Below are 11,111 nucleotides of genomic sequence, written 5' to 3'. Positions count from 1 at the left end.
TTTATTGTAGTGATCCTCATGCCGTCTCTCTATTAATGAATGATCTGAGGCGGGAAGAGGAAACTACTGTGCTAGGCTCAGTTGTCCCGCTGTTATCCCTCTTTTATCCTCAATTATCAGTGACAAATGGCGAGTACCGTTCTTTGCACGTTTTCTTATAAACCATCCGATAAGACACACGAATACTGTCTGATGTTCTTCAGTCTTTGAAGATGTTCATTTGATTTTTTTTTTCAAGATAGGTGTAGGCGGCCTACTTGATATTAGCTCAAACCAGTCTGTAATGTGAAAAAAAAATACTCATTCAAAAATGTTTCATCCAGTGAAACATACTGGTGAAAGAACATGGAGAAATATGTTTTTGGAATGCATGTGCAGCTTATCATAATCCTTTCCTAGTTCCGACTTTCAGCTGTTTTGCTGGTTGGGAAATATTGATGTGTACACTGCATACAAGATTGCAGCCGAAATAATTAATGAAATCATTGTGATGTTCATTATTATTTCAAACTGTATTTTACAAATGAATAATTCAATTCTTTCAGAATGGTCCGTTATAATGAGGAAGAGATAGGCATAAATAGGATCATGAATTCAACCATGTTGTGTACCTTTCAAGAACGCATGTACAAAATGAGAAGAGATTTTGGGGAGAAAAATACAAAACGCATTTTCAACCCCTGCTGGTGCAAACATCATGGAATTAAATAATTAATGTAATCATCGCGATCCTGCTAGGCCCAAACAGTGTAAGATAAGTTGAATAATGCATGTTACTCTGCTTGCACCCATGTTCAGAAAAAAAAAACTAACAAACGTTTTTAATACAATGTGACTTTGTTTATTAATTTTATACTGTGTTTCACAAACGATATTTTCATTCTTTCAGAATGGTTCAATACTCGAGGAAGAGATAGGTCTAGAAAGGATTTCAAATTCAACCCTGCCATGCACTTTTCAAGAACGCATGCACAACACTCGCGAAGAGATTTTTCGGAAGAAAAACAAAGAACGCGTTTTCAACGCCTTCTTTTTTTAAAATTCTTTTGGTGTCAACTCACACATGATTCCTTTTTATTCTTTCTCAATAATAATGATCCATTTACTTGTGTAATAACAACGCAAAGACTGCTCATAAGTTTGATTGATTGGTATGTGATTCCATGCTTATGTTTTTCTTTGTGTCTAGTGCGTACGGTTATACCGAGGAACCGGTTATAATGAGGCAATATCAGCGGTCCCACGTACCTCGTTATAACGGGGTTTCACTGTAGCAATTCTATCCAGCAGGCCTATGCTAGGTGTGTGGGTTTTTTTTTTATGTACATTGGTGGACATTGAATGGAGATCAATTCATTAAGGTTTACCCTCTCTCCTCAGACTACCAGGTATTGAAACGTTGCTGACGTCATGCAGCATGCTGAGAGCACAAGTGACCACACACAAATGCTGTAACTCATTTTTAATATACACCACCATCATATCATTTCGCTGGAGGAGGGCAGATCCCAGATTCACCTTGTCATTGATACAGCTCCAGCTGAAATTTTCTTTGGAACTAGGAGATTCATGCTGATGTATTTCAGAGTGCTTTACTTATTTAGCAAATTTTTGCAAGTTGATCAATATTTGAAAAACTACAATGTAACAACATCGCAAAGAATATCACCTCTTCAAACACAAATGCATTGTACAGCATCTCAACTTCAGTAAATCTTCACCATGAAGTCCAGGTGATTTTACCTGTTTGGAAGTTTCTGAAGAGTGGAACTGTCCACTGAAATCAACCTTCTGGCCCGGCCCGGTCTTGTTCTTCTCATCTCTCCAACATGCTGACCGGTCTCTGGGGCGTGATGTCCAGTAGGTTTGACCCCATGAGTGGACACAAGCTGTCTGGTGTCACACGTCTTGGGTCTCTTGGAAGGCTGGAAGATCAATCACCATCGGTAACACATACATCTTAAAATGGTCATAATGTGGTAAAAGCAGCAGAAATGAGTACACACACTGCAGGCAGTTTCCATTCTCATACTATCAACTTACCACCACAGAACAATATATTGTATATGCTGTTATTTTTGCGTACAGATATTTTCGCGAATGAGGAGATAACAGACATTTTTCATGAAATTTTGTTTTCTTGAACTGACACAGAGGTCTTCATAAGTGCAACTATTACCTTAGTGAATGGTGATATTTTCATGTGTTGTTAAATTCGCGGTCCAAATGTGATTCGCGAAATTTGTGAAAATTAAACCCTCGCGAAAATAACAGCTGATACAGTATTGTTTTATTCTTTCTTCAAGCTACCTAGGTATATCTGACATATAATATTCATCAAAGAAGAGTTCTGTTTTCACAATGTATACTCTTATGGGCATCTCCTTTGATATCACCTCACATCTAGAAATCCAACCGATAACATTGATTGTTTGCACCCATCTTGCCTGTGTTCCTGAGCATGATACATATTTCAAGGAGTGTTTAAAGGGGTATAAATGTAAACTTGGTGGAAAGCTGGGTGCTAATGTGGTTTGATCTAGCTTTTGTGTGTACACCGTAGCATATGGTAGTCTGAATGAAATGCTAGCTCCCTAGGGAGTAGAGTGTGAGAATATTACAGTCGGTGGTTTGATTCCACTGACTAGGGTAGTAATGCACTTTGAGCACCAGAATATATTGCAAGTGCATAATATAAGAAACACTGATGGTAACTGTTATCATCATGCTATCACCAAGGAAAACATACAACCCAATCAAGTCTAACATATGTAAAATTGAATTGATAAACAACAAGTGGACGAGGGCGGGGGGGTGGGGAGGGCACAGAATTTACAAGATGCATAGCTGACATCCAGTCAACCTTGCTTGAGTCAACCTTACATTTAAGTCAATTAATCACCTATTAATGTAGGTCTTTTTAAATCCTCTTCTCTTGATCACTAGACCATTTTATGTACCTGATTTGAAACATACTTCCAAGGTTAAATTAACTCAATGTGGAACATCCCTGCATTGTTTGTACTGAGAATGCACTGATTGAGTGCAGACTGTGTTTACACTCATCACAATCTCGAGTTTAGTCCATGGATACTGGTTCAAGACTGTCAATATTCGTCTGAATGCAATTAGCCATGTTTCCTACCTTTCTATTGATAACTGTCATCACTTCATTCACAGGAACAAAGATGCCATGGTTCCTTGGGCACCAAAAGTATCGTCTTCCGTGCACAGTGCCATCATGTTTACCAACTGAAATAGGAGCAGAGTCAAGCTTGTTGAAGTGCCATCAATGGTTATAAATCTCAATAACAATACAAGAACGTAAATAACACTGTCGCCAATGCATAATCAGAAGAATTTAGGAAGTTAGATCTTTGTCCCCAGTAAGTGATAGCTTCGATCAAAAGAGGTCAGAAGTTGAGGCATTCATATTCTACACCAAGTTCTGTAAATGAGCCTAAACATAACACACCAAATTGTAGACACTTAAATATTGATAAGCTCATACTGTATATTCAGTTAACTTTTTAACCCACTGATAACGGACTGATTTTGCTACAACACACATTTTCCATAGACACCTGCCTGAATATACTCAGAACTTACCCTCAATGGGAGTGCTTTTTTCATCCACTGATGCAGATACCTGGAAAATTATCTATGAAATACAGATTATCCTAATCCCCTTAATCCCTATATTGTCTTCCTGGCCTTCCTGTTGGGCTAACCGAGGCACACTGCTACATGTATACCCAAGTGGGCTGATTGATTTTACAACTACTAGGTCAAGTTTGGATGTTTGAATTTTGAGTTTGAAAGTTTGAACACAAAAGAATAAAAACTAATTTCTATCCATGACAACACTTAATACAACATCATGTTGAATAACTCACATTGTCCTTCCTTAGATAAGAGAAGTGGCATTACCACTTCCAATATTGACAACCAACACTATGGCTGTGTCTGCAGTAGTGATCATATAGACTGTACAAACGGGAATGCATATGAATAATCTATTATCTTCAGGGGCGGATCCAAGAATTCCGTAAAAGGGGAGGCGCCTTTGCGAAATCAAAGGGGGGCACACCCCCCCCCATTTTTCCTTTTTATTTCTTTTGTTTTAACCAAAAATAAAGAGGGGGCGCGCACCCTGTGCACCCCTCTTTGGATCCGCCACTATTCTTCACCATGAAGGGGCATAGAGAAAAGCTGTGAATGGGTTGATTCTCACCAGGAGCGTCAAGGTGTATTCCAACGTATACAGTACTGGGCGAGGAGCTGCGGTCAAGATGACCAATATACCTCACATGTCCAGTTCTCTCTCCCTTTATTAGGACATGATCGTCCAGTCGAATGGTGAGACTGTAAACAAACAAGAGAACAAGAAACAGGGAATTTACCTCATCATTCCCATCACAATATTCCGTATGTTCATATCAGGCTCATCCTGACAATGAAAAGAAAAACAGTTCAATAGCATGTGGGGATAGGATGAAGCCTGCATGAGTGCAATGGATCCAAACTACGAAACCAGGCATGTTTGTTAATGATGTTAAATTGTTGGCATTGTTAATGCCAATATACCAAATTATCCATCTCACTGGTAAATAGAGGGAGACATAGCATGTGCAAGGGCAGTGTTGACTGCCTCATGAAAGGTACATAATCAGATCACTTTTGAACAGATTGTAAAATTTTCCTCAGACCTAACTAACATGTATGGTCCTATTAATGTGTCTCCCTTCACTGAATCCACTGACATATTTGGAGTAAATTTTCTTTAAACACTCACACGTATTTGAAATGGCATGAAAGAAAATTACAAACTAGTTGTGATTTCATAATAAAACAAAGGGTGACTCTCTGATACAAATCATAGAGCATCAATGTCAAGACAACATACTTCCTTCCAGGCAAAAATTTTAAATCTTAATCTAAAGATCCTGTCTACACTATATTGTGCATTCAATGTTCGAGGCAACTCGCGAAAATTTCATGCTGCCAAAATATTGTGTTTTACAGTTATGCAGATGACCTACAGACAGAGTTTGTAATTGGAGTAGAATTTGGAGCATGACTGTGTAAATGCTTCTGAGGAACATATCTTGAAGCATCATAGCATGGCGATGGCAGATTTCAAGAAGAGTTCATACTTTTCGTCTTTCATGGCACTGGACTCCGATGACCCTTCACCCCTACTGCTGCTTGAACTGAGGTCAGAATTCCTTGGGCTGATTCGAGGATTGGGGATGGCAGGCAGGCTGAGGAGAGACAAAAAAGATTGTGAAGACTTTAACCCCTTGCATGCAGGAACCTAGCAGTCGTGTGTTACATCTATGGAGACTTCAGAATCTTGTAGGAAAAGGATTAAATATAGGATGGGATCACTTGATTCACAAAAATTGTGTGAAAACAGTGAATCTATCAATTTCCACGATATGTAAGGAAGGGCTCAATACTAACATTTTTCTCTGGTGTCCTGAAAAAGAAATGTATGTAATGAAAGGAAATATAAAATTTGATTTTGAACTTAAGCTCGCGATCAGGAAACCAAAAAACCTTTTAAGAAATTTGGTGGCCTGCATCAATTTTTAGTGGCCCCTGGACACCAGGCCCCCACTAATGTTGAGCCCTGAATAAGGTAATTTTTTTTATTCGCCTCCCATGATGTTGAATGAGGGTGATGAAGAATTTTGACTGACCCCAAACCAGATGCATTTGACATGATACTGTGATACCCATAGTCACTTCAAAATGCTATCAACTTGTATATTATGAAACACTTGCCGTGACTTTTCTACTTCTAATTATCATTCTTGATCAGTGACAATTGGCACAAATGTATTTTGAATACTTGCAAAAGCAGACATACATCAAGACAAACTTTCTCAAGAGCAGAGTAGGTAGATGGAATGTTTGTCTCCTTACCCCTGGGTAAAGTTAGCATCATGCTGTGTTGGTGAGAGAGGGGAATGGGGGAGTTCCGTAACCTCTTGGACACTGTGACTTCGCCCCCTTTTTAAGGTGTGGGAGGAGGCTGTTTCATTTTCTACCAGAACTTCACACATTGCAGGTGTCTGAAAGAAATGAGAAAGCATTTCTTGGTCAGGAGATAATATAAGAGGAAGATGAAGAAGTAGAAGAAAGAAATTATTTCATACATACAATGATAAAATCAAGTTGAATCTATGTCCAATAAGCAATTTTATTACACCATTTTGTATGTGCAATGTCATGTTTTTAATTTAGAGTTAACTTGAACATGGATTAACATTGCAACAGTTAGCAATTGCCTATCTATGATCAGATGAAATGGAAACTCTTGTACACTTTTCTCATGGGAGACCATTCATGTGTAAGCCAATACATATATGCAAATGAGGAAAGCAGTGCTAACCAAAATCAGGACAGAACCGTTTGGAATGCACTGCATGTAAAGATGCACAAAGACACTTCCGTCATAAAGTGTATCTATACAAACTTATAGTTGTACACATAGCTGATTTGTTTGCAAGTTGGTGATGCCGTGAGGATGGTCATCACGGAAAATTCAAGATGAAAATTTGCATCAACCTAAAAGTACATTGCCTTACCGACATTGTATGACAGACTAATGACTTTTGCTGTTAGGGTCAAATAGAACGTTCTAACCTAAAGGCAGTATCACACCATTCCGGGCAAGCTTCGCGGGCTTGTGGCGAGGAGGTAGTTTCCAGCACGTAGAAGATTTTCAGCGGGCGAACAAGAATGTTTGCAATTTCATTCATGCCTTGTCATACCGTACGGGGGAACTTCTGCAGCTTGACTTGCGGGGAAACAAATTTACTCCCCGGAGCTCTCCGCAGTTGGACCGCACCTGACAGTATCTAGCGCGTAGTTGCCCGGAGGTGCTCACGCAAGTCCGATCTAACCGCAGCCAAGTTTTGAGCATGACCAAAACTTTTTCCGGGTAAGTCGCGGGAATGCCCGTAGAGGTCCACGCAGAATGCCAGTAGGAGACCCTTAGCGGCAGTACTTCCCAGGCAGTTCCCTCGCAGGTACTTCGCAGTCCCGTATGCAGCCAAGATAATGAAATTCTGTGAGATTTCAGCCATTCCATTAGAGGAATTCCTTCACTGAGTTGTCAGCCCCCACGCAAGGTCACACAGTATAGACACAGTATATACAGTAAGACACATGCGCTGACTCGCACAAATCCTTTTCCGCCCTCAGGAATGTCCGGTATGCTAGAAAATCCCTACACGTAACAAGCCCGAGTAGCTTGCCCGGAAAGGTGTGACAGGGCCTAAACACGGCTGCCGGTAAAAAAATATGCATGCGCACCTCCGGGTGACTACTTTTGAGATACATGCTAGGTACTGTCATGTGCGGATCATCTACGGGGACCTCCGGGTAGTCAAAATTGTTCTTTGCAAGTCGCACGCAAGGCTGGTGTGACACGGCCTTAAAGGTTTAAATTCTCCATTGGGGAGGTGATTAGTCTCTAGATAAAGTTTAGGGACTTAAAACATCTATCAATATCATTTAAGAGCCTTCAGATGAAACAGTCAATGTTCCCTTCCATACTATTCATCATCTAGATGATAACTTGACAGAATGAGATACTTGTGCATAATTGAAAAACATTGCAAACACTTTTTTTAAATATACAAAATGAATCAAACATGAGCCAGATGGGTCCAGGAGAAAACTGCTGAGATTTACAGATTAGAGGATGTGAGAGACAAATATTCAGAACATTACGTATAAATATACAGTCACATGTCTTGACATTTTACTCCATTTAATCTGTGTCATACCTCTGTCTGTATGATACATTGTATGATCATGTTACCTCTGGTATGTATCTCTGATGAAGTACATGCAGTTCTCACCTTGTTCTCACCAGCTGAACATGGGTTGACCCTTGACCCTAGCCTGACCTGCTCCAGCTCTGACCTCAATCTCTGGAGTTCTGATTCCAAAGCGGCTCTTGCTTCACAGGCTGTTTTGAGGAGAGGAATTATGGAGGGAAAGAGAGATGAATGAGATGATAAAACAGAGTACATGAGGAGTCAAACAGATGTCAGTGAAACCTAATACTCCCAATGCGCACCACTGCCACATTCAGTGAACTTTCGGCAGTTTAGAAGGCATCTCTTACCCTGTAATATGCTTTACTTGATGAACAATTCTTCCATAGTTAAGCTTTCACGAAAACGAGAAAATCTGTCATTAAGTGGTAACTTTATCTAGATAGTAAGGATGACATGACATCTGAGCAAATATAAACTTTGAAAAAAAATCTAGGAAATGACTAACACCAGAAAGAACACAAAATATCAGAATAATTGATAACATAGATCACATCTTTGACAAGTATTAATATTTATTACAATGCTCTCTACTTTGAAAAGAGTGTCAAAGTTAAAATTTGTTGTTGCTGCATTTTCTTTTTTTGCAACTAACAAGTATGAGGGATGTGAACTTTTATTGAACTTCCAACATTATTTCGAGCGCTCTGACACTTTCCAGAGAGCTCTGCAGACTAAGGACAGGTGATCTGGTGGCACATATGTGACAGTGACTGGCATACAGCAACTAGCAAATATATACCCAAAAATACCCAAATATACCCAAAAATGATCTTGACTATGCTCAGTCCTTGTGCCAGTCCATACAGAGGATCATGTGCAATAACCCATCTGCTGTAGTCTGGATCAGCGGAGATTTCAATCTTCCTGACATCTGCTGGGACACCTGTACTATAACCGGTCACCAATATTCTGTTGCACTGAACAACTACTTCATATCAATGTTCAATGATGTAGGTCTGTCGCAGTCTGTTGATTTTCCAACAAGAGGAGACAAGACATTAGACTTGTTTCTTACAAATAGGCCATCCCTACTGAGCAAGTGCGTACCAATGCCAGGAGTCAGCGACCATGACATGGTTCTCGCACTCTCTGACGTCCGTGCTAAGAGGCAGAAACCAGCCCCTCGCAGAGTCTTTCTTTGGAGAAAGGCAGACTTCGACAACATCAGGGCGGAAACTCTTGCCTTTAGTAAGTCATATATGGAGTCAAACTCTACCAACACCAATGTGGACCAGCTGTGGAGAGATATTACATCCTTCCTTCACAAAGTTCTGGAAACCATGGTTCCATCAAAAATCTCCTCCCCCCGCTTCAGCCAAGCGTGGATAAACCAAGATCTGAAGCGCTTGTCAAAGAAAAAGAAAGTAGCCTTCAAAAAGGCAAAGAATTCTAAGAAGACAGAAGATTGGGACAAATACAAAAGCCTCAAGAAACTCATGCAGCAAAAATGCAGGTCTGCCTATCATACCTATATAGGTGACATGCTCTGTGAAGATGGTAACCCTAAAAAGTTCTGGTCATACATAAAGAGTACTCGATGCGAGAATTCCGGTGTTGCACCTCTGATGCAAAATGGCGTCCTGCAGAGTGATGCATCAGCCAAGGCCAGGCTCCTCAACAACCAGTTCACCTCAGTTTTTACAAATGAGGAAACATCTACACTACCTGAACTGGGCACCAGCCCACACCCCACGGTACCTACTTTCACTGTTCACAGCGAAGGGGTCAGGAAGCTTCTGGCAAACCTTAAACCACATACCGCTTGTGGTCCAGACAACCTGCCTGCCTATCTTCTCAAGGAACTTGCAGATCAACTAGCTCCTGTCCTTTGTCTTCTTTTCAATGCTACTCTAAATCAGGGGAGGATTCCCCATGAATGGAAGATGGCTAACATCGTACCCATTTTCAAGAAGGGGGACAAGCACAGAGCCACGAATTACCGACCTATCTCCCTAACTTCGATCATCTGTAAAACAGCAGAACACATAATCCACAGCCAAATTATGCACCATCTGGACACCCATAATCTCTTGACGGAAGCCCAATATGGTTTCAGAAGGGTACGATCATGCGAGTCGCAACTACTTTTGACTGTACACGACCTTGCCACAGGCCTTAATGATAAACAACAGATTGATGCCATCCTCCTCGATTTCGCCAAAGCTTTCGACAAAGTACCACACGAGCGTCTTCTCCTCAAACTGAGTTACTATGGAGTCAGAGGTCACCTGCTGTCATGGATTCGTGACTTCCTCCAAGGACGGACCCAGAAGGTCATACTTGAGGGGAAAGAGAGTAATACCACAAGTGTGACATCGGGAGTACCTCAGGGAACAGTTCTTGGACCCCTCCTGTTCCTGGTCTTCATTAACGATCTTCCTGAGTGCGTTTCCTCATCTATACGCCTCTATGCAGATGATGCCCTCCTTTATCGATCCATCAAAACCCATGAGGATGTAGATGCATTACACAGGGATCTCACCAGTGTCCAGGAATGGGAGAAGACTTGGCTCATGTCCTTCAATGCCGACAAATGCGAAGTATTGAGGATATCTAACAAGAGGAAGAACATCATTGGAACATTCCCGTACTCCATCCATGGGACAGCACTCCGGACTGTCGATGAGGCTAAGTACCTTGGTGTTACCCTTCATCGAAGTCTTAGCTGGAAGCCACATATCCAATCCACATGTAAGAAAAGCAATAGCACACTCGGCTTTCTTCGACGCAATTTGAGGAGATGCCCTGCCAACATTAAGGAACTGGCATATAAGACCTACGTACGTCCCATTCTGGAATATTCCTCCACGGTGTGGGATCCTCACACTAAGGACCTCATCTCCCAGATCGAAATGGTCCAACGACGTGCGGCTAGATTCGTAAAGGCAGACTACAGATACAAAAGTAGTGTCGCCCAGATGCTACAAAACCTTCAATGGCAGACCCTGCAGGAGCGACGTGCACACAGCAAAGTCACCATGCTGTACAGGATCGTTAATGGTCTTGTTGCCATCCCCTCTGGGCCTCCATTCCTGTACCCCACTCCAGACCTACATGCAACTAGAGGCCATGATCAACAGTTTAGACAGCAACACTGTAGAATCATCATTTTCCAACACAGCTTCTTCCCAAGTGTTGTCCGCATGTGGAACGCCCTACCTCCAACAGTGGTTGCTGCTCCGTCTCTCGAGTTATTCCGGAGCCGCCTGACACCACTCACCCTCTGTTAAGACAGCCAAGGGAGTTATTTTT

The 11,111-nt window shown here is 41.3% G+C and overlaps 1 protein-coding gene across 1 annotated transcript in view; it reads right to left on the bottom strand.

The window, feature by feature from the left end:
* Positions 1-1,739: 1,739 nt before the first annotated feature.
* Positions 1,740-11,111, bottom strand: part of LOC139710942 (uncharacterized) — a 29,420-nt gene continuing 20,048 nt past the window's right edge. The window contains exons 6-11 of the mRNA XM_071622867.1: positions 7,878-7,987; positions 5,932-6,080; positions 5,157-5,264; positions 4,235-4,365; positions 3,146-3,252; positions 1,740-1,925 (exon numbers count right to left, since the gene is read on the bottom strand). Coding sequence (XP_071478968.1) covers positions 1,740-1,925; positions 3,146-3,252; positions 4,235-4,365; positions 5,157-5,264; positions 5,932-6,080; positions 7,878-7,987 — 791 coding nt within the window. The remainder of the gene's footprint in view (positions 1,926-3,145; positions 3,253-4,234; positions 4,366-5,156; positions 5,265-5,931; positions 6,081-7,877; positions 7,988-11,111) is intronic.

The sequence above is a fragment of the Diadema antillarum genome, unplaced genomic scaffold, assembly GCF_040938485.1.
Source record: "Diadema antillarum isolate AM-2024a unplaced genomic scaffold, OU_Dant_1.0 seq00001590_RagTag, whole genome shotgun sequence".
Classification (NCBI taxonomy): Eukaryota; Metazoa; Echinodermata; class Echinoidea; order Diadematoida; family Diadematidae; genus Diadema; species Diadema antillarum.
Note: the sequence above shows the minus strand (reverse complement) of the source record. Positions and strands in the feature narration are given on the sequence as shown.